Below are 23,180 nucleotides of genomic sequence, written 5' to 3'. Positions count from 1 at the left end.
TCAACTGTTTTTAATTCTTTCTCAAACATGCAGAGAGAAATCTTTAAACATTTGCCAAAGTTCAATTAACATCCCCTGGCTGAAGGTGGAAAATGCCCCACTTTGTTTGCTCTCGGCCGTATACCTGCTCTGGCTGCCCGTGCCACAGAGCACAGGGAAAGAGTCCAGCTGGCACAGGTTTTATGACTGCAAAGTTAATTTGCAGAGAAAGCCTTTGGCGGGAGGGGTCTGTTCAACATTTATATATTTATTTATTTACTTTTTTCAGTTATAAATAAAATTGCACTATAAAACATTGCAGTTTAATTGCAGGAAACCCAATGCATTTTTTTATCCTGCGAGTGGTTAATAGCTTGTTTTTTGTTTATATGGAGTTGTAGAAATCATGTGTAAGAGTATGTTTACAGCTGAGCCTGTGTGACTTGGTTTATCATGTTTTTCCTGTGTCGTGTGGAACAGATGGCTGTTCATTATTGAAAGGCCTTTTTCTGTAGAAAACAGAGCTTTGCAGGGGAAAGAGTTTTTATGAGAATGCCCAGTGACTTCCAGAGACTACGGGCACTCTGTGGCCATAAAGCCTCAATGGCAGTGGCCTTGTAACCATTTGTGTTAGCGCCTTTGAAGTATTTCAGCTGCTTTTGCCCAGGAAAGGCCTGCTGAACTGACTGTGTATGATGGACAGATGGATAGATGGATGGACAAATGGACAGACGGCTTGTTGATTGGCTAAAGCAGAAGAAATGCTACCCACTAGAACGATATACTTTAATTCTAGAACCTATCCCCAAAAGATTAGATCCATCATATAATTTACTTTTGGGGTTCAGCTTTCTTCATACAAGACATTTCTTTTGGAGGCTAAAATTTGAAAATGAGGCTTCTGAGATGCTGTGAAGTTGCCCAGTTACAAATGCCTACTCTGCAGACTCCTGGGACCAGGAGGACACAGTCCAGAGATCATCTTGTGTTCCACAGACCTCATGAGTATCTGTGCATTAATCCTCACTTAAGTAACTGAGAACTATTTCTTTTGGAGTCCATGACACATGAATTATCTCCTTAGGAAACCTGTGGATAGCATGCAACTATAGTACTCTCAGAGGACCACTGGTTCTCTCAAAACAGAAAAGAATATTCAATATCCTCTTGCAAAACAATGCAAGAGAACTAGCCATAGACTCAGCTGGCTGAGGGTTTTGCTCATGAATTACAGATGCACTAGAACACAGGGCTGCCTCTGCATCTCCAAGGCTCTGGGCCAAGACTGGCTTGAAAAATGAACCATTTGGATTTAGTGCTGATCACAAATTAAACTCCAAACCTTAATCAAGGAGGAAGATAGAGCAATCTTCACTACTTACTAATATAAGCACTTAGAATTGGAAAATTTCACCTTTTTACATATCCCTCAGGACACAGCTTGCACTTACACATCAAAGTGACAGTTCACAAGAAGTGTTTCATCCTCATGTTCATCCATTCAGAAAGCTGCATTTATGTACGCAAATTGTGGTTGAGGGTTTAGTTTGAGCCACCTAGGAAGCATTGCTGACTACTCTGCAATTTCTGTCTTTTTTGAGACAGGGTCTCTTTGCAGTTCAGGCTGGCCTTGAGCTCACTCTGTAGCCTAGGCTGGTCTCGACTCAAAACAATCCTCCTGCTTCAGCCTCCCAAGTGCTGGGATCACAGGCGTGAGCCACCGCGCCCAGCTACTCTGCCATTTCTGAAAGGATGCACATTTGAACCTCACATTCAGAAGGGTCCATATGTAGTCATCTGCACAGACACAGCCCTGGAGGTCTGGATGTCATCACTGAGCCAATCAGGAATTTAAACGGCTCACAAGCATCCTGTGTGACATGGGGTTAGATGCACCAGCCTTGGACTAAAGGTAGGGGCCAAGCTGTTGAGGACACAACCTGGGAGGTGTCACTGCTGGAAGGGCTTTTAAAATGTGGCTAGGAGAGTGGAGCCAGATAATGGAGTGTCTAGGAGAATAAGACCAAAATTCAAAACAAACTCTTTTTCCTCATGGAGTCTGATTACAATAGAAGTATCAGTCCTTGCCAGCCATGGTGGCACACACCTGTACTTCCAGCTGTTCAAGGGCCTAAGGCAGGAGACTAACTAATTCAAGGCTGGCGTGGGTAATTTAGTGAGACCTTGTCTCGGGTAGTCAGCCGGTCAGTAGGGCTGGGAAGGTAGTTGAGGGGTAGAGTGTTTGCCTAGCATGCACAAGCCGCTGGGTTCAATTCTCAGTATCACACACAGCACCACTTGAAGGGAAGATGGTGACAAAAGTACGGTAGGATGGTGTCCTATGTTGCTTTTGTTTCTATTTTTATTTTTCATTGACAAAGCCTACTTCCTACCACACCACCCACTGGGGATGGTGGGTGTGGTGTCTTCCTGGCACGCTCATTCCTGATTGTGATGCTAAAAACAAGCCCAAAAGCAGCTGCTTGATCACTCACAGGATTACCACAGAGGGATGTGATCCAAATAGAAGGTCCCACACCAGGAGGGGGTGGAAAGCAGAGCTGATGCCACAGATCTTTGCACCTTCGGGTTGGTGCCATTGACACCAGCGATCTAGACTCTCCTAGTCTCTCTTTGTCCATTGTAATAAAAACTCCATCCAAACTGTTCTCAAGGCAGGTGAGACAGAACAGAATTTAAGCACCTGATGATTCTGGAGTCCTTCTTACAAGCCTGTTAGCATTGCATTTCCATATCAGACTTTGGTCAGCGTGAAGGGCTTTCCCTCTTTTTTATTTCCACTTGCTTAGGCATTGATTGCTGTGGTTTATTAGGCCATCTCTCTTCCTGTTTTCAGCCTTTAATAGATGTCTAGCAGTAAACACTTAGTCTTGCTATAAACATGAGGAACTTCTTGCTTATCGCTACATAGCATGTATGTAGCACCCTGTGTTTGTTGAGATGTTTTCTAAAAAGACTGAGAATTCTCTGGGCTGCACCTACAGGATTTGCATTCTAACAATGCAGATGTCCAAGGTGACCTTGAAATGGAATGGAGATGAGGTGGTGGGGAGGAACAAGCCAGCCACCTCTATTCTGAAGAAGAAAGATTTCTCACAAATGTGTGCGTGACTGTCAGTTCAGGTCTAAGGTCTACACAGAGCTCCGCCTCTTTGCCAGGCACTCTTCCGTGTGTTAGCACTGTCCTCACCGCAACTGGCTGCTGCTGTGCTTTTCACCTTCCATGCACGGTCACATCAAGGATGTCAGTAATGTGCTGACCAACGTTTAAATGTTGGTACTGTGAGACCAGGGCCTGTGCTGTCATCCAGAGGAAACAGAGTTGATGCTTGTAAGTCACAACAACAGGGAAATCTCAGAGCCGTCTCTGAAGTGACTGGGTTTGTGTAGAAAAGAATCTCGTCCTCTAAAGAAGGGACATTATGCCTTTGTCACTGAATGTACCCCAGAAGGGGCTGGGACGGCTCCAGAGTTGTCCAGGTTGGATGATGAGAAACCCCTGTACTGTGGACCAAGAACATCATGCCAGCATGGATGAGCCTGGAGGTGGAATCACGTGGCAGGGCTGGATCAAGTTCCGGCTTAGGCAAAGCACAGGCAGCACAGGCTTGGGGTGGGGGAACCTGCAGATCCCAGGCCACTTGGGGCGGGGATTCTTGGCATCAGAGATGCGTGAGGACAAGGTAACCAATGGCCACAGGAACAAGAATGGCCATTCCCTTGACAGCAGGGAGCTAGTCAGCTGTATCAACCCCCCAAATCTACAGGGGCACTGACACTGGCCCCAATCTTGAAAAAGCCTTCAGGTAACTTCCATCATCCTGTTGAACCTTCAGCTTGAGAAAACACTTGGTCTGCTCACCATTGCACACACTAACAGGCAGTGCTGACTGTGGCGGGCCCTAGTCTGAGCAGCTGGCAAGATGTGAGCTCCGAAGGGCTGTGGAGTCCACAGCAAGAGAAGGAAGAGGCAGAGAAATGGAGTGAGTTGTCCCAGGGCACCAAGCCCATCGCCGAAGGAGCCAGCACTGAACAGCCAGGCTGTCAGCTCCATTATGGCCTCATGGCCTTGTGAGATCTACAGAGAACTAAAAACGCAAGCCAAAGCACTACCAGGGGCCCTGGGCACTAGCATGAAGACGCCGGCCACAACCCGTGGTGAGTAAGCCTGTGCCAGGTGACGACTGCCGCGCACGGGCTGTGCAGTCAGGCCTGGAGTGCAGTCTGACTCATTTTATAACAGGCTGACAGCATCTTTGAGTGAGAAATTCTTGCCATTGCAACTTCTCCCAATCACTTTTTATCAGTTTGTCACCTCCATAACGTTTGGCCAGATTTAAAGGCTGCCCTGATGCTTACGAAGCCCGCCTGCTATGTGCGGTATGTAAAAACGACTTTGCTGGTGCTTTTAGGAAGCTGCCAGTTACAAAGCCAAACAGCCTTCTTAAAAATCAGAAGCACTCTCATAAAACTCGTTTTTCGTGTGGCACAGCCTATAGTTTCCACATGGGACAAAGTGTGAAACTAGGCTTTTATTGGGTGATCTCTGAGATCCGCGTGAACTTTCAGTGACTCTCACGACGTGGTTCCCTGGAGGAGCAGCTTATTTTCTGTCGTGCGCATTTTCATGTCATGTGCTGCGTCTGGGAGGAGACAATTACTCCAGTGTAGAAGCTGGATTTTGCTGGCAGAGTCTAATTATTTCTCATCTTGGTCACTGCAATTCTTTCTCGATATCCATCACCCTGCCCTTCCCACCCGTCCTTTCCAGCTGAGCATTGGCTTGGCATAAGAATATCTACGCTGTCTGTAGGTGTGCCCTCTAACATAGCATGTTTTGTCCTGTGATTAGGAAGGGAAACACCATACCAAAAACAAGCCCCGCAGCCTGTGCGGAGCACTGGTGAGAAAACACAGAACTTAACAAAGGTAGTGTGAGCTCTGCTTGCAGTGAGCTCAGGCTCCTTGCATTTGAGGTAAGCACTCTCCTCCTGCCTCAGCCAGCTCCCACCTTGCACGCCTCTTCAGTGCGGTCACGAACTCCATGGGCCCCAGCTCCTGAACTGCACCCCACCGGGCTGGACAGATGGTTTGTCTTGTTCATCCCCAGGTCTCCAATACTGTGAATGAATTCATGAAGATATGTTGGCCAATATAACCCTAAAATAGCATCATATTCCTAATCTAGTGTATTAGAATTGTAAACTATTTTATTCCATTCACTTTAGGCAAATACTTCTAACTAGATTATTTCTTTGCTGTTCATTCTTTCTCTCCCCCACCCTGCTGCCCTTGAGGGTGTATAGAGTATGGAACCCAGGTCCTCATGCATGCTAGACACCCCTGAGCGCTTAACCAGCTCCTTACCTTGTGGTTGATGAAGAGTTTGGTTTCACTTTTGCAGTTATGCTGACCAGGTTTCATGAAAGGAAAAAGCTAGTGTGTGTGTATAGCTTGGCAGAGTGGAATTCCTAATATCAGTGTAGTTCCTTTGATTTAATCATATACAATTTGTAGGACTGCCGTACCTACTAAATAAGCATGAGTAGTATATGTTGCATATGAATACCTGCATGCACCATATAGTAGCACACACCATCTTCCTGGGACTGCAGGCTGTGCCAGGACTTCCCTTCCTCCACAAAGCTGAGCCCAGCACCTGCTCAGGCCAGGCACTGTGCTGGGCACTGGGACACAAGAACATGATCTTGCCATGGAACTTCCCTGTGAACATCGGAGGCTGAGAGAGGAACCAGCCAGCCACCTTTGAACTCACACAAGCCTTCCCCTGCTGAGGCGCCAGTTCCTTTGCCACATAGGCAGCTGCAGCTCTATGGGTCTGACCTGGGCACTGGCTCCAAGATGGCCTCTCTCCCCTAATGGGCACCAGCCATCCCTCACCCAATATTCAAAACTGCTCAGCGACCTGATGACAGACGGAGCATAGAGCCAGTGCCCTGCAGGATCACTCTTAATTCAGCAGAACAGCTCTGGATGACCGTGTCCATTCCCTAGAACTGATTGGCCACTTGGAAAACAAAGACAGTTGAGAACATTCACACACAGTGCAACCTGGGTCCAAAAGGATACCAAATCAGCAAGAACCTCCTCCATCTTTCCCACCTGTTACACGCACCTGTCAGCATCATCGTTGGCTCCCTCCTATGTGTGCCCTCCGGAGGCTGCCAAAGTCAGACTGGCAGTACCTCATCTTCCCAGCAGGCTGCAGCTTTCTGGTGGGGGAGGGGGTGAGGGTGGCACTGACCACGCTCCTGCTGGCTCTCACCGTACCTCGTCACCCAAGACTACCTCCCTTCTCTCTTACCTTGTTTATAGCCAGTATTTAAGGATGCATACAACTGTTCGGAAGTATTTCTCTGGATGAAATCCTCATGCCTTTAAAAAGATGTTATGTGAGTTGAGATGCTGATGATCAAAAAGACTTCCATGTTTCACATTATAAGAATGGCATTTTACATTGAGACACAGCAGACATCACACGTATGCGTACACACAAACATGGATGCACACACACACGCACACACACATTTGAAAAAAAAGTTTCCCAAGCACCTCTTATACTCTGATACTTTTTATTCCATCCTGCCCTCTCATTCTACTTTTCAAATGCCAGGCACACCCACTAAATGGATTTTGTGACCCACTTCTGGGTCTTGAGCCACACGTTGAAGACACTGCCCTGGGCTCTGCTGGGAAGTAGGTCCTATGAGTGACCTGTTGCAGGAAAGCCTGATAGTCCCCAGCAGCAGTTAGAAAAACCAAATCATGCTGATCTTCCCAGCAGGGATATTGTGGGACTTACAACCGGGAGATGGGTGGGGAGGGTATCTGTGATCTCTGCTGTCCTGCAGAGACATTGTCATTTGTTGATGTTCCTTTTTTTTTTTTTTCCTAAAAATGAGGTTTTGTTATACATAGGGAACATGAAACCATATGGAAACAGTAAAAGTGATGGTATGCACCTGTGCATCTTGGGAAATGACTTCTCTAAATGGAATGGAGAGCTGGGAAATCAGACTCCGAGAGAAGTATGCTGGGTTGGAGCCCCACTGTGCGAGGACCTTTACTAGGGGCACAGTAATGAAACCACACTCGTCCCCTGGCAGCTCCAGCCACAGCGTACACAGAGCAGGTGAGAGGATGGAGCAGAGGGCTGCTCTGAAGTCTGGAGAAGCTCAGTAATAAGGCCCCGCGAGAAAGGCACCAGTTTTATTTACATACTGATTTCTTTTCAGCTTTTTTGAGAGCGTGCCTATTTAAAACAGATTTTCTTACTATTTCTTTGTGGAATTTCTTTAAAATCTGGATTTCTACTTTTGAGAAGATGTTGAATAGTCTTGATCTTGACCTCAGATTAAGTCTCTTGGACCACGGACACAGGGCGACATCACTGCACCTCCCTGATGAAGGATGAAAGAGAGAAGTGCCAGCCTCTTCGCTGCAGCGTTAGCCCCTACATGACGACAGGCACATCCCAGCAGCCAGGCACCTTAGAGCTGTGCTCTCCTGGCTGAGCTCCTTCCAGAGCCAGTTCCAGTGGGCTGGTGTCCTCAGCCTTCGGCTACTGCTTCCCTGTCTGTGGACAAGCAGGAAGGGACAGTGGCATCTCAGGAATTCACGATATTTACTTCTTCGCCAAGAAGTGATGAGGGGCAGAGGGCAAGGAGTGAGATCCTGCATCGCACTCGCCATGCAGAGGCGGAACCTGGAGCTCCCAAGTCTGACTTCCCTCCCTGTGTCTTCACTGGGCCCGTCAGTTCCCAGAGCTGGGGGGTGGAGTCACAGGTGCGTGAGTCCCGTGCACAGCCATAGGAAGGACAGGGAGCCGCATGTGGCCTGCCACTCTTAGCAGCCTCCGGAAGCCAGACGGACAGCCAGGACTCAACCAGAGAGTGGGGTGCTGCCCAGGCAAGCATGAGAGGTGTGACAGCCAACATGCAGTTGCGCTGTCTTGTGCTGGGCACGAGGAAGACATGGAGCCTTAGGAGACTGGAGCACACGTGGAGGATGCCTACCTGACCAAGAATGACCTTCAAGGGGAAGACGCGGTGAGGGAAGAGGAGAGAAGCAAGGTGGGGAGGGTGGCAGCCATCTGATGGGTTTGGACACCTGGGGAGGAGGTGAGTGCTCCCCTGCAGGCGGAAGATAAAGATGAGAAGCAACACCACCAGCCACATGTGTTTATAACTAAAGAAAAATAAAAACAGAGCTGATTGTGGTGGTGCACGCCTGTAATCCTAGCACTCAGGAGACTGAGGCAGGAGGTTTGCTGCGAGTTTGAGGCCAGCCTAGGTTACAAAGTGAGTTCAACACCAGCCTGAACTGCATGGTGAAACCCTGTCTCAAAAACACAATAATAACAATAATGATAATAATGTAAACACTGAGTGCTAATGACACCAAATACTGTAATGGAACTCTAGTAGGAGGAGAGGATTTAAAAGGTTAAAAAATGTCTCTCTTACATTATACAAAATCATTAGAGATCCAGAACCAAACCTCAAAAAACAGCAGTAGATGGCACAGGCCTCTAATCCCAGCTACCTCAGAGGTTGAGGCAGGAGGATTGCAAATTGGAGTTCAGCCTGAGCAACTTAAGAAGACCTGATCTCAAAATGAAAACTAAGGGCAGGGGACGTAGCTCAGTGGGAGAGCACCCCGGCTCAATCTCTAGCCAGACAAGCAAACGGCAACAACAATAAAAACAGGCATATTATGTAGAAATGGAAGGTAAATACAGGGCTGAAGACAGGAGAGGTCAGCACAGGAGGTGGAAGGTCGGGGATTCCTCTCTTCAGAAGCTTCGTTAATCAAATGATGCTTACTGCATACAACTGAGAGGTTCTCTGGAGGGTGCCTGCAGGGGCTGCCCCAGCCACCCTGGGACAGTGTGGGCCGCAGAGTCCGTAATGACCGGCAACTTGCTGGTCAGGGATCTCTGAAGACCAGTGAGTCCAGAATGACACTTGACATGGGAAGGAAAGAAAAAAGCGAGCGGAAAGAGCCGCGGGTAAGAAGGAGGAAACCGCGCGGGGTGTGTGGGGGGGAGTACTGGCACGAGAGGACTTGCGTTCTGCAAAGCAGGTTTCTATTTATGAAGCAAAGGCATTCTTTTCCCTTAGCCAGCAGGCTAGGTGTCGGAGTGAACCCCGAGTTCCAGAGAGTGTAGGAGTGGGGACGAGGCTGGAAGGAGCAGCCAACTTTGAGCCCTGCAGAAAGAAATCTCAGGGGCTGAGGGGCTGTGGCAGTGCCGAAGGCTACCTCGCCTGGGAAGTGGCCTCTCCAGCGACCCCTTAATTCTGGAAGGCATCAAAGTGACAGGAGAGACATGGGCTATAAAAGTCTGGAGCTGAGAGCAGCAAAAGCGACAACCCCCGAGCCCAGCTCAGGAAGTAAGCAGTTCCCCTTGCCCCTGGGTTCTGACCAAGGCCTCTGCCTCCTGCTGGCCTGCAGCCACCTCAGCTCGCTTTCAGGTCCCGTCCAACTCTTGGAGTCCCAAGAATGCCAATGCCAATGCCAAGTGAAGTGAGGAGTCGTGGAAACACAAGCCTCAGATTTAGAACCAACATCTGTAATAAGTATGGGTTTTACAGTCATGGTGAGCTTGTCTGCTTTGCTTTTTTTTTTTTTTTTGGTGTCAGGGATTGAACTCATGACCTCACATTTGCCAAACAGGCACTTACACCAGCTGATTACACCCAGGGCTTATAGGCCAACTTTTTGGTCTTTTAAGGCAGCCTCTGACTGTATAATCCAGGCTGGACTTGAACTCACTGCATATCCCAGGCTGGCCTAGAATTTACAGCAATCCTCCTACCTCAGCCTCTCATGCATTGAGTTAAATTTTAAGACAGGGTCTCCCTAAGTTGCCAGGCTGGTCTTAAATTTTTGATCCTTCTACCTCAGCTTCTCAAGTGCCTGGGATTAGACATGTGCCACTATGCCCAATTAAAATTTTTTTACAAAGTTTGTGGGTAGGGAGTCAAGAGTAGACACTGTACTCATGGGTCCCCTTCCAACTCAAAAAGATTCACTCATTCATTCATTCAGCAGACACATGGCCATTGGGCACTGTGACCGAATTAAAGATAATGATGAAAAGTTTCCAAATACTAAGAAGGAAACCAACCAAGGATCCTGCAGTTATTAGAAAGTATAAAGTCCTGTGGAAGCATTACTTCTGCAGAACTAGCGCCCACCCCATAATTAAGGAAGTGGAGGAGGGTAACATTCCAAGAATGAACTGCAGGCTGGGGATTTAGCTCAGTGATGTAAGCTCCTGCCTGGCAAACTCGAGGTCGTGAGTTTGATACCTAGTGCCAAAAAAAAAAAAGCTCCTGAAAGCCAGACGCAGTGGTACACACCTGGCTGTAGTCCCAGCCACTCAGGAAGCTGAAGCAGGAGGATCATTTGAACCCAAGAATGAATTGAGACCCAGATACAAGGAAGGGAAGAGTTTTCCAGGCATAGCGCGTGGCCCCCAGAGCCATAAATGTGTCTTTCAAATACGCTTTGCCGATTCATTTACACTGTGGTTGCTTCAGCTCAGATAAAGTGGGTCAGTACTAATAAAACTAATTTATAAGATAAATCTGTAAGGCAGACAGGTAACTCTGTTAATGTATTTGTCAGAATTTGACACCCCACGAGAGTTTTAATTTGCTATCACTGCAGTTAATGCTTTTGCATGAATATTAATGAACTGCATTATAAGAAAAATCTGGCATACTAAGTCCTGGGAAAGGTTGTTGTATTTTTATCTGTAGTCACTGCCATGTTTGGGACTGTGGAAAATGCGAACACCGAAGGCGACCTGTAGGGCTGCGAAGAGGGACGCGTTCGCCGAGGGGAGGGGAGAAGGCTGAGACTGGACCTGGGCCCTGCCCAGCAGACCCGAACCGCAGGCCGAGGGGGCACGGCCGTCTGCAGTGCAGCCGCGCACAGGGTGCCCGTGGGGGCAGTCACCTTGTGCTTTCGTGTGATTAGCAAAAGTGATGATTTTTCACCCCTTTGCAGCGGCCAGTAGATGTTTCTCAGTTGTCCTGCAGACACAATTGTCTTACCAGAGTTCCATCTGCTGGTTTTACTCATTTTCCAAACCGAAACAAGTACTGGGGCTTCATGTCCGTCCGTCCGTCTGTCTGTCAGCTGCCGGGGTAGCCGGGACTATGAAACTGTCGTATGAAAGTGGAACATGCAGCCCAAGAAAGATGAGTGACAGCCAGCTTTTACAAAACGTTGAGTCATGTCATGTTTTCTTGCAGAAACTCGTAACATTACTGAATGTCATTGTAAAACTGATTACTCACCTACAAGACAAAGGAAGGTGTTTAAACAGTAACTCCTGGTGGCACACACCTGTCGTGCCAGCACTGTGGGAGGCTGAAGCCTGAGGATCGTGAGTCTGCACCCAGAATAGAAAAAGAGGAACAGGGAGGGTGTAGTGTAGTGTGAATGAAGCCAGCTCAGTCCCCCGAATGGAAGGAAAACAACCCAGATCAAACCCGAAACCTCCCGACGCGCTCCTTTGAGAGGCCGACTGCCGTCTCCTGGATGGCAGGGTGTCAGTGTCACCAGGTCCCCGTGTCACGAGGTGTAGCCCGCTGCTTCCCACAGGCTCCTGCAGTAGGCCGAAGATGGGCTTGACTGTCCCCCTGCACGGTGCTCATTTCCTGTCCCCAGCTTCCAGCCTCAGTTGGGCCTTTGCCCAGCAAGTGACCTTTGGCACATCCCTGACCCTGCCCTCTGTTAAATGGGGGAGACAGAGGCCACTGGCCAGAAGCATCCTCCCCTCTATCAGCTCCACAGGACGCCCCAGATCTAAGGGAAAAGGCATCTCTCAAGGTCTTCTGTTTCCACAGATGCCTGAGTAAAGCAAAATTTGCTCATTCTTGGGAAGCTACAATTTTTATTTAAAAAAAAAAAGTAGCACAGGTAGGGTTAAATTTATAGGAATTTGAGGAGCAAACGGCTTAAAAACAACAGGAATCCAAATCAACAAGTAGGCATTTTGTCTGACACACTGTATACACATCCAGCCCATTTGTATACTAAAAACTAGGAGAATGTAGCTGGACCAGACCCTCAAAAACAGGGAACTTTGTAATCGGAGCAGAAATCATCAGCATCCCCCTAAAAAGTGAATGCTCCGCTAAATAGCCGCTTTCCACCCAGCCTCATTTTAACCCAGGTGGGTTAAACTGACCATAGTGTGGCCCCATTGGCCCTGGAGCCGGCCTGCGCTGTGAGCTCAAAGCTAAGTCAAGGAAAGAAACACTGAATCTTTATACTCCCTTGTTAAATATGTATTTAAATGATTAATGCATAAATTAAGATACAGTATCTTGTATTTATTTTATTCTCTTTATTTTGCATGTGTAGTCTGTGGCAGTAGATAAGTGCATACGTGTGGCATTTGTCCTAAAAATATTCTCCCACGCTCATTTTTGGAGTCTCAGGAGTTGCATTGCTTGGGGTGTAGGATGGGAGCTGGGGCCACACCCCTCTGGACTGGAGGGGCCCCTGGGGGCTGCTGGGGCAGCTTCCTTCCAGGGCTGTCATGGAGGCGGAGGGTGAAGCAGAAATTGAAGATGAGCCAGGCTGCGGCTTAGCGTTCTCCTTGGAAAGACCTAAGGAGGTTAAAGCGAAGGAGAGGCGCTGGCCGGGCATCCCGTGACTCTGCGCGTGGCTGGCCTGAGGTTGGCTCTCTCTAGGCGGGAGATGTTTGAAGGGACACAGAGCAGGTCCACCTGTAGCCTCAGAGCTTGTCTGCAGTACACTGCAGGGGTACTGTGGTGTCAGGGGACCCAGATGGGGACACCGAGTGGACACCAGCATCCTAGTGCGGCAGCTTAGGAGCTGTGTGGACTGGACTTTGCTGCCTGCGGTGGCCCTCCCGCCACCAGGAGGGGACAGAGTGTCAGGCCACTGACAGTTCTGTTTGATAAAAGGTGGCATTCAGGGCACAATAGGACAAGTAGGGGGGGACAGCCCCTGTGCTCTTCTGGTTTAAAGCTGCAGCTGTGCTCCCAAGAGCCAGGGGACAGGGGATGCCTTGGACTGCTGGCGGGGGAGGGGGGTGGTTTGTGTGTTTCTTTACCAAATATTCTGTCAGTGCCTCCGCCAGGCACTGTTGTAAGCACTTCGGAGAACAGAAGCTCAGTCATTCTCTGCAACAGCCTCACTGGGCAATTACTGTGAGTCCACTCCACAGATGGGTCTAAGGCTCAGAGAGGTTGTGTCACTTGCCTGGGCTCACACAGCCTGTGGGGTGGCAGCACCAGGCCCACAGGGGAGGAGATGGGGGCACATTCTCTGCTCCACTTGTGTTGAGTCCCAGCAGATGGGACCGACTGCACAGGAAGCCTCCTACATTTTGTGTGGCAGGGTTCCGAACTCTTTCAGAACTATTTCTATTTAGTTTCAAAGAGGCTTTTCTAAAATTGTTTTCTTAGTAGTGTATACTATTATCACAGAAGTGATTTCCTCACATCGGAGCGCTTACCACGCGGCAGCCTTCCTGCTGGATGTTCCATAGCCTTGAATCCTGATCTTTCATTTTTTGTTGGTACCGGGGATTGCACTCATGACCTCACACTTGCCAGGTAGGCGCTGAAGCCATTTAAGCTAAATCCCAGCCCCTTGAATCCTGATCTTTAAATTAGGTTGCAGAGAGGTGCACACCGTCTCATGCAAGAGAAAATAAAAGCCAAGCAGCCTGATTCTGGGCCTTCGAGAGCCAACCCTGGAACCTTGCTCTGAGGGAGCAGCACTGCGGGCCATCCTGAGCCCACAGGGAGGCCAGGGGTGCGCCTGCTTCTCCGTGCCTGCCGGCCCTGGCCCTGCCGCTTGGCCCTCGGCTTGGAGCTGGAGGCCATGTGGTCCCCAGGCGACTTGTCTGCAGCTCTAGCCCTCCTGGTCTGTCCCGTTTGATCCCAGGTTTTGAAGTTTTATCTGCACTGGGCTTCATTAAGCACTGGTCAGGCACCAGTTCCCGCCCCCACCCCCAGCTGTAAATGCTGGACCTTCTTGGTGTTCAGGTTAACAAATTAGCTGATCACAGGGGCAAATTAGTCATTCTGACTTTCTGAAGTCCCACTGGAAGAGCTTTGAGAAACAGCATTTATAGTTTTCTAACAAGCAGTTTAAAGGACACCAGCATGTGGCATTTGTTTGGGTGAAAGCGCCTTTAACAACGCCCTGCTTAGCCTCAGAGATTGCTCAAGGGCGGTGCCTGCAGCGCCTGTGTGTTCCAGGACGGGCTCCCATTTGGGGCTGTAGTCTGGAATGCAGGGTTAGACTGAAACCTGCGGTGCGTTCTAAAGGCGCGATTTTACCAAATGTTTTTTCTGCAGCACTTCCCCACGGCTTCACCTACAGTTTCTTTCAGGCTTGGAAAAAGGCTTATTTCCATCATGAGTGGTAGCAACTTGGAGGAAGTTGAAGCTACCTTAAGGGCTGCTAGCATAAGGGGCAGGGAGCAACTGGGAAAAAGTGACACCCTTAATGGCTAATCGAGAGCAGAAAAGCTCTTTAACCTGGGGGTGCTCGGTTTCCCAGTGTGCATGCCAGTAATCTCTGCCTCATGAGGCACTGCAGGATTAAATGAGATAATGCATATAACATGCCTGAAATGCAATAGGCACTCAATAAACACGAGGTCCCTTCCTTCCTTCCTGGACCCTTTCAACTTTTAATCTCGGATGCCGGCATCCATGTCCTGGCTCAACTGCTCTTCAAACAATCTTATTAATGCCTATTAAAATGAAACCCAATAAAAGTGCCAATATTTGGTGTTGAAATAATTGATGTAGCAGAGTGAGCCGTGAAGCGCCCAGGCAGGCCCCTGGTGCAATTTAGCCTCACACCTGGGGGATGAATTTCACAACTGTAATTGCTACCATATAATTCTTATTAATGTTGTGCTATAATTCCTATTTATTCCACGGGACTTGTAAATGCATTAAGACTTGTCAACATATTATTTTACACTCTTTATGATCTGTAGAATTATGTCCTTCAGGGTTGTATTGTGCAAAAGCACAAAATAAGGGGCTTTGGGCCTCATGAAAAGCGAGCAGAAAGCGGCTGCTCGTTGAAGTGGCCCCCACCCCGGCCACCCGTGCTGGACCCAGGTCAGGAGACTTAACTCCTGGCAGAGCCGCTCACCTTTACGGAGCTAAGAGAACCCCCTCTTCCTGTGTGCCGGGAACTTGTGTAGCTCAAAGAAGAACGGGAGAAAAGGGTGCAGGGAATGGCTTTGTCATCCAGGAGCCAGCCCCCCACTCTGCAGCTGCCTCCTGATCCCCCAGCTCCTGCAATTCTGTCCCCTTTGCTCCCTAGTTCAAGTAACCCCCTTTCAGCTCCAGAATACCCCCATAGTCCTCTTAGGGCAAACCTACACACCAGAGTTGTGATATTGGAAAGGACACAGTATCACTTCCTCTTCCCATTTGGTCAGCTAGGAAAGCCTGAAGCTGCGGGCAGAGGCCCGCCCGATGGGATGTCGGGCAGCAGCTCATTCTGTCCAGAGGGCTCTGCCAATGCTGGGGTTTTGTTTGTGCTGTGTTTTGTTTTGCTGCAGTACTTGGGGTGGAACCCAGGGCTACATCCCCTCCTTATTCTTTGGAGACAGGGCTGCATGTCTGTCTAAGTTGTTGGTTGTTTTGCAGGGGCTCAGCGCCTTCGCAGCAGAGCCTTTGTAGCCAGGGCCTGGCCATCGCGGATCAAGCTGACGTTCTTGCTCAGCCCGTTCCTGGCCATGAAACCCTGCGACACTGTCAGCAGGGTGGCCCGGTGACCGAGTGCAGTCCCCCTGGGGCTGCCATGCCCTGCCACAGGCAGTCGTGGCTGCCCCGTCGTCCTGTCCTGGCAGCCGAAGGCGCGGACGTGGGGGGAGGTGACCACTGCTGACAGTCCCTGCACTTTCCCTCTGCCCCACAGGCAGCGAGTATGACGAGGAGGAGGTGGACTACGAGGAGTCCGACAGCGACGAGTCCTGGACCACGGAGAGCGCCATCAGCTCCGAAGCCATCCTCAGCTCCATGTGCATGAATGGAGGGGACGAGAAGCCTTTTGCCTGCCCTGTTCCTGGGTGCAAAAAGAGATACAAGGTAAGAGAGAAGCCCCTTGGCTGGGCAAACCTGTGAGACAGCTGCTCCTCCTCAAGCAACAGGCGTCTCAGGCAGGGCGGACACAGCCGCTGCTGCGGCATCGGCCCGGGCCACCCGGGAGACAGCTGCTGGGTTTGGGTGCCCCTGTGTGGCCTGCGTAGGAGCCAGAGGTCAGAGACCTTGTAAGGGGACCGTCTTTGATATTCTTCAAGTTCGTGTCCTATCAGGGACCCGTGCAGCCATCAAACACAAGGCCTGAGGTGGAGCCGAACCCAGCAGCAGCAGGCAGGGGGCCCTGGGCTCTGTCCCCGGCACCAGGCACCACCGAGCCAGATTCTCCAACACGCTGGCTCTTGACTGGCAGAACAACTTGGGCTCTCCAGGTGGCTCACAGAAGGCCACTTTGAAGTCACAAACACCACAGACGGCTTTCCATAGAGCCCTTTTAGATAATGTGCCAGGACATTCCCCTCCAGCTGGGGCGGGCTTGCTTTCTTCTCCCTACTGGCATGGGGAGTGCGGGGACAAAAAAGTGCTCTGATGTTTTTTCCATCATCAAACCATCCAGCATCAGCCTGCACTCTGCCTTGTGTTCCCACAGGCCTGACGCACGGTGCTGTGCACCGTGAGGGTTTTCTGCTAACTAATATCCTAGAGACCAAACAGTGAGGAAAGAAACACCCACAGTATTCAAGTGTGGGTCCAGAAGGCATTTTTTAAAATTACAGACTTTCCTGAAAGGTGCTACTAGCTTTTTAAAAGCCACTTGTGAGACAGAAGTGTAAAACTCAGAAACGTCCCCGGACAGTTGAAGACGTGTGAACATAGCTGTGGCTCTGCTATTTTTATAAAGGTTTGAAAAATGAGGACTGCTTACACTCGTCCTTAAATATGTGTCTCTGAACCATTAAAAACTTGATTTTAGCACTTTTTATACCTGCCACAGATAGTGGCACACCACGCACACACTCACACGCACATGCACACACACACCCCGCAGAGGTAAATGGTTCGAGCTCTCACGCTGTGTGCTGATAGATTTTACCAGGCAAAGTCCAGATGAGCGCTACTTAAACTCGAACACAAACCCCAGGATGCACACGAGCAAATCCTGTCGGATCCTGAAGGCTGCCGAGTTCAGGGCAGCACAAGTCTCGGGTCACTCGTGTCAGAGGCGTGGTGGCAGGAGAGGACAGTTACCCCAGATGCCAGCTGCCAAAGGCAGCTCCTTCCGGCGGGCAGGCTGCTCCGCAGGTCTCCCCTTCTCTGTCTCACAGTGGAGAGACGGGGCTACTTGTACCTGCGCTCTGGTGCCCGTTCTCCCCACGAGCCCATCCCCCTCACTCCCCTCATCTCGCTGCCTGAAGCGACGACGTCTCAGAAGAGGGCGCAGAGTGACCGTCTGTGCGGAGTGGACAGAGGCTGCAGCCTGCCCGCTGAGAGGGCCAGGCACGCTCTGCAGCTCTGCAGCTCTGCATCCCTCTCCCTCGTCACGTCCATTTCTTACCGTGTCATTCTTTCACTGGTACTTTGCTTGAGTTTCTAGCGATTCCCTCTGCCAGGTGTCTGTCTGGGCTGACCGAGGCTTGAGGGTTCTCTCTCCCTTTAAGGCCAAGAGATTTGGGGAACCTCCAGCTGTGAAGGCTGCTGGCTTTGGTATCTGAAGATGACCTGGGTGGCGATTCGTGATCCTGAGTCCCACGGGGGAAGTGTAAGCTTCTTTCTGGACCAGAATAGCAAGTAATGATCCCGTACAAGGGACAAGAGCACACACGGGACCCTCCTGCTGACCACGTGCCCAAGATGAGCATCACAGTGACCCTATGCCCTCGAGGTTCAGTCGGAGGCTTCACTGGGCACTACTGGCTGTAGGCAGTGCTGGCCTATAAACTAAGTATTCATTATTTCCTCTGATTTGCTGTGTGATTGTTGGCTTTGGCGGTGGTGATGAGATAGGGTACTACAGGCAGGCAGAATCCAAAGTGCCACCATCTGGTTTATTTCCATAGCAAGTTGAACTTTTTTCATGTGTTGGGGGTCAAACCCAGGTCCTTGCCCATGCTAGACAAGTGCTCTGTCACTGAGCTACATATGCAACCGTTCTTTTTTGAGACATGGTCTCCTGTTGAGTTATCTAGGTTGATTTCAAACTTGGTATTCTCCTGCCTCAGCCTCCTGAGCAGCTGGGATTACAAACTGCAACATCTACTTAGCTATAATTTTTTTCTTCCCTACTCCTGTTGGCCAGGAGTCTCTGGCCAGACTCAGAGTCAGCTTTTGTCACCACTTCATTAGCACTGACACAGCGGAAAGAAGATCGGGTGAGAATCAGGAGAGGCAGCAGGAGGCCCGCACATCACATTTCCCCATGTTAATGCCTTGGCCTCCACGGCCCCTTCCTTCCCTTGTAAGAGAAAACACACTTTTTCTGCAACCCTTATAAGCTCTTAGTTATACAAATCCTAGTAACAAAACAGGTTAACAAGAGAAAAGCAAACAGAAGTTTATTAACGTGTATGCTTCGTGTGTACACTGTGAGCAAAAAGTAATGGGAAGGTTAGAGAATTCACTGCGGTGAGTGACACGCGGCCGTTACACCCGCCCGGTGCCCACGCTCAGCCCGAACACGCTTTCCCATCATTCTTGGCAATGTGTCTCTTACTGGTTTTTTCTTATTTAAACTTTCAGTGTATTTTTTATCACTCCAGAAACTACTCAGGGACTGAGTAACTAGTCCTCAGACAGATGGGTTTGAATTCCAGCTCCGGGACCATCTTCAACAAAGAACAGTGATGTTTTAGAGACGTGAGAAGACGGGGGAGGCTGTGTCTCAAGTAAGCCGCCAGCCGCTGCAGCCACTCGGCAAAGCCTGCTCAGGCCGAGCCCTTCAGACACTTCTTTCTGTTCTAGTGGGTAAAGATGAAATATTTCATAACTTTAAGAAATGTGACACAGAACAAGCCCTGCGCAAGTTTCCTCTGTGAGTCCTCTGCTGGCTGGAGAGGCTGTCCTTGCAGGACAGACAGACAGATCGGATCAGCTCTTGCCGCCAAGCAGCTCTGGAGTCAGGTTTTCCCAGGGAGGGGCCGCAGCCTCTCTTCCCGCCTGCACCGGCTCTGCTTGGAGTGTCCCTGGCATGACCTCGATAGACAGCAATTTGACACTAAGAATTAGAGCTTTGAAAATGTATTCATCAGCTCGTTGATTCTGTAGAAATTTACTCCAGGCTGAGGGTGTAGCTCAGTGGTAATGCACTTGCCTAACATATACGAGGCCCTAGGTTGTATCCCCAGCATGGGAAATAAAAAAAAGAAAAAGAAAATTATCTTAAGCATATCACAAGCAAAGATTGATGTACAACTTATAATCAGCACAAATTTGGGATTTCTAAACTTCTAACAGTAGGAGAATGGAAGTCAGCCACCAAAATTCTGTTTTTAAGAAACATTTAAGGAGGGAATGCTTGCAAAGTAAAATTAAGTAGGAAAAACAGTTGTCTTACATTTGCTATGTATCTGTACATATATATCATACCCTGAAAACACAGAAAATCTCAGATGCGAGAAGCGTTCAGTCGTCAGTGTTTGCTAAGCTTCTGTAACTTCACACTGAGCACCCTGCGGAGGAGGGGCCCGGTTCTCCCGCCACCCTGCAGCACGGCCAGGGCAGGCCTCAGCAGGGCTGGGTCCGGGGCCGGCGGCTGGGAGGGCCTTCAGCTGTACCGTCACCCTCCCAGCTGCTGCTCCCTCTCTTCCCTTCCTCACCAAATCCCCGAGCGACGCCAACATCTCCTTTACCTGCAGAACACCGCAGCCCTCGGGAGTCTTATCTCGGACAAAGCTTGTACTGCCCAGGTTTGAGCCCGAGTGCCGGCTACCAAGACCGAACCCAACTCAGCTCCTGTGACTTCTGGACTTCAGGTTCCATGACTTGAAGTGGAATTTTTGGAAAAGCCTCTAAACTGCTGCGATGCTGCCCACTGATGGTTTAATTCCATAGCAGGGACAGGTCACTCCTGAGCGCAGACGCTGTGTGCTGGCTCCTTCAGCCGCCGACCGCCTCGGCTCTCGCACACCTGCCCCGTGCGGCGCCCGCGCTGTCCGTCAGCCCATGAGACCTCTCGGGGATCACAGCGGTGTGTTCTGCTCAGCGCCTCGCTCTTGGGGAGCTCTGTGAGGAAGTGCGGGCTCCAGAGTTGGCCACCCCAGGGACCTCCAGGCCTGTCGCTAAGTTGTGTGATCCTTCCTAGTGCTGATTTCCTCACCTAAAATGGAGGATTTAATCAGTCGACATTAATACCCAGCATAAATATTAGCAACCTCCCTTACTCTTAAGGCTTGATTTTTTTTTTTTTTTTTTTTTTTTTTTTTTTTTTTTTTTTGTACCAGGGATTGAACTCACAACCGCATGCTTGCCAGGCAGGCTCTTAAGCTCTGAGCTACATCCCCAGCAAAGCTTAATTTTCTTTCTTTTGAAAGACTACGGGCTTTGAGTGTTTTAAGTTGCCTGCCAGTCAATATTTTTGAAAGTTCAAACTCACTTCAGGAGTGATGCAGTGTCTTGCATGACCCTTAGATCCTCTTTTCTTCCCACTGCCTACGTGGGATGAAGGAAATATCTGGAGTCTGATTTGACCTTGTAGAAGTGTGGACGGTTGTGAACATGTTAAGCACAGTAACAGAGAGAAAGGTAGACTCTGTGGCCAACCCTGGCGTCACTCATGTTTCCAAGTGTGTAGCTGGCTCCTAATTTTTCACACTAGTAAAGCTGATAGATTGGGTGGCTGAGTTTTCCTCCTCATGGTCTCACATCCAGGCACACACGAATTTATATTCAAGGGCGGAAAGGCCACAGAACCTGCTAGAATCCCCTGGACTCTGGCTTGTCTTACCCCTTGTGAACTCTGGAACATTGGATTGGCTTCAGTAAGTTTTTGTACCATCCCTAAGCTAGTTAGTTATAAAACGCAGGCCTGGGAGGAGGTGCCCAAGCCCGGATGCCATCCCAGTTGCTGTGCTTTTCCTTTCGGTCTCTAATTTTGTGACAGGATGTGAGTGGTAGAGGGCAGAGAGGTAGTGGGATTTTTATGATCCACCCTGTAGCAAATCCCTTGGAACTAAAGACATGAAATGCCTCGGCCATGGAGAAGGATCCTATTGGCTGCTCGGTGAGTATGCACTGAGCTAGTAAACAGGATGTTAGAAAGCAAGCAGATGCCCATGTCCAGCTTTGTGAAGATGACTTTCTGTGTGTTAAAATTTGGAACTCTCTGTTCCTGTTGGCTTTTTGAGATAGAGTCTCACTATGTAATTCAGGTTGGCCTTGAACTCACTGTGTAGCCCACACTGGCCTTCCACTCATGGCAGTCCTCATGCCTCAGCCTCCCTAGGGCTGGGATAACAGGTCTTTTTCTAATGGTTATAAAACTATTATTTTCTCCCTCCCAAAACACACAGCTTAAAATACAGCCTGTGCACCGACTGGTGCGGCTCAGCGGGTCTTGCCAGGTGCAGTTACTGCGGCTGTGGCTGGAGTCGTCTGAAGGCTATAAACCGAGCCAGACACATGAGGCGCCCTCTTCATTCATGTAGCTGTGCCTCTGTGGGGCCGCTGAGCAGTGAGGCCCAGGAACCCACCCTACAGCCTTAGTGGGTCCGGCTGATCTGCCATCCCCTCTCCCAGCCCGAGCTCTGATCCCCCGCCGCACACACGCAGCCTGTGCGCACTTCCTGGCAAGACCGATACAGCGCATCCTCACTGTGAGAGGGTGACGCCATCAGGACAAGAGAAAGGGAAGGTGCAGAAGGCCCAGAGCCAGCTCTCCTGGGAAGAGGCTGATGGTCCTGCTTTCAGTTTACTGGGCAACCCTGAGACAGTCAACATCTCTCGTCTGGTGGCTGCTTGGTTTCCACCACTTCCCTCTTCAAAGTCAAGCAGGGTTCTCTACCACAGGGCTTTCAAAAAGAAACATTAGCACGCACTGCAAATCTCTAAGAGGAAAGTACTGTATGACCACTCAGCCTGATACATCAGCTTGACCGGATGAAGCAGCGCGCCGCAGGTTGTGTGTCAGGTTGTGTGTCAGGGGTCTGGTATCCATGCCTCGGTACCATGGAGTCCCTCCCCATTCCTCTCTGGCGAGCTTCCCCGGCTCTGCTCTCTGCTGGGAGCCACCACACTCGCCTGGGGCAGCTGCCGAGGGGCCACACTGGCCCCAAACCATGAGCCAAGTGAAACCTCTCAAGTTGCGAGCACTGGGCAGTGTCCAGCAATGGCAAAGCTGACCAGCACACAGTACTTTATGGTTTTTAGTAGCAACCCTATTTCTTCCCAAACATGAGTCAAGTGTTGGGAGCTGCTGTTCTAACAAATTTACTCGCAAATAATTGCTGGGTGTCTAGCACGCGTCAGCACTGTGCTATCCAGGAAAAGCAGCAGTGTCCCCGAATTCTGGCAGCTCACTCAGGGGCTCCAATGGAAAGCAGAACACTGTGCGGGAGTCCTTTGCTTAGCGAGGGTGTGACTTGGTGTGCTGTGGGGCTGTTGTACTAGTTGTCTGGAAGCAAGACAACTGAGCTTCCCACCCAAAAAGTTACACAAGTGTTAAACTCCAAGGCTTTCTCTAGCCTCTTTCGTTTTTCTTTAGGAGGTATTTTATTGGTCGTCCTGAGGATTTTTATAGGACTGTCTATTGTTAACTCTCTTCAGAATGAAAACATGGTTCAGAAAGAAACAAAGTTCCAGGCAGAGGAAACTGCTCCAACTTAATTTCCTTTACACCGTATGAGTCCAGATCTATACTGTATGTAAAATTCCCAGACACCAGCACTTTTCAGAGCAATTGAAGCAGGTTTGAAATCTTGTTACTGCTGTCTGTGTGTGACAGTTCTTAACGGCCTATGGCTAACACCACCAGGCTGTTCTTGAAGCTTTCTGTCTATAAACAGGTGCCATCCAGAACACACTTCATTTTACAATCTGCACCCAGACTGAGGTTTTCCTGACAGATGTGACTCCAACTAATAAGCAAACTTTTGTCTTCCCCAC

The 23,180-nt window shown here is 49.6% G+C and overlaps 1 protein-coding gene across 2 annotated transcripts in view; it reads left to right on the top strand.

Annotated features, from left to right (window-relative positions):
* The window catches only part of Jazf1 (JAZF zinc finger 1), a 326,310-nt gene that overhangs the window by 300,756 nt on the left and 2,374 nt on the right, over window positions 1-23,180 (top strand). For both annotated transcript variants that reach the window (XM_063239940.1, XM_063239936.1), the window contains one exon: window positions 15,964-16,133. In XM_063239940.1, coding sequence (XP_063096010.1) covers window positions 15,964-16,133 — 170 coding nt within the window. The remainder of the gene's footprint in view (window positions 1-15,963; window positions 16,134-23,180) is intronic.

The sequence above is a fragment of the Cavia porcellus genome, unplaced genomic scaffold (genome assembly GCF_034190915.1).
Source record: "Cavia porcellus strain 051 isolate PalLab524CR breed Dunkin Hartley unplaced genomic scaffold, mCavPor4.1 scaffold_2, whole genome shotgun sequence".
Taxonomy (NCBI): Eukaryota; Metazoa; Chordata; class Mammalia; order Rodentia; family Caviidae; genus Cavia; species Cavia porcellus.
The sequence above is the reverse complement of the archived record's forward strand: the minus strand, read 5'-3'. Positions and strand labels throughout refer to the sequence as shown.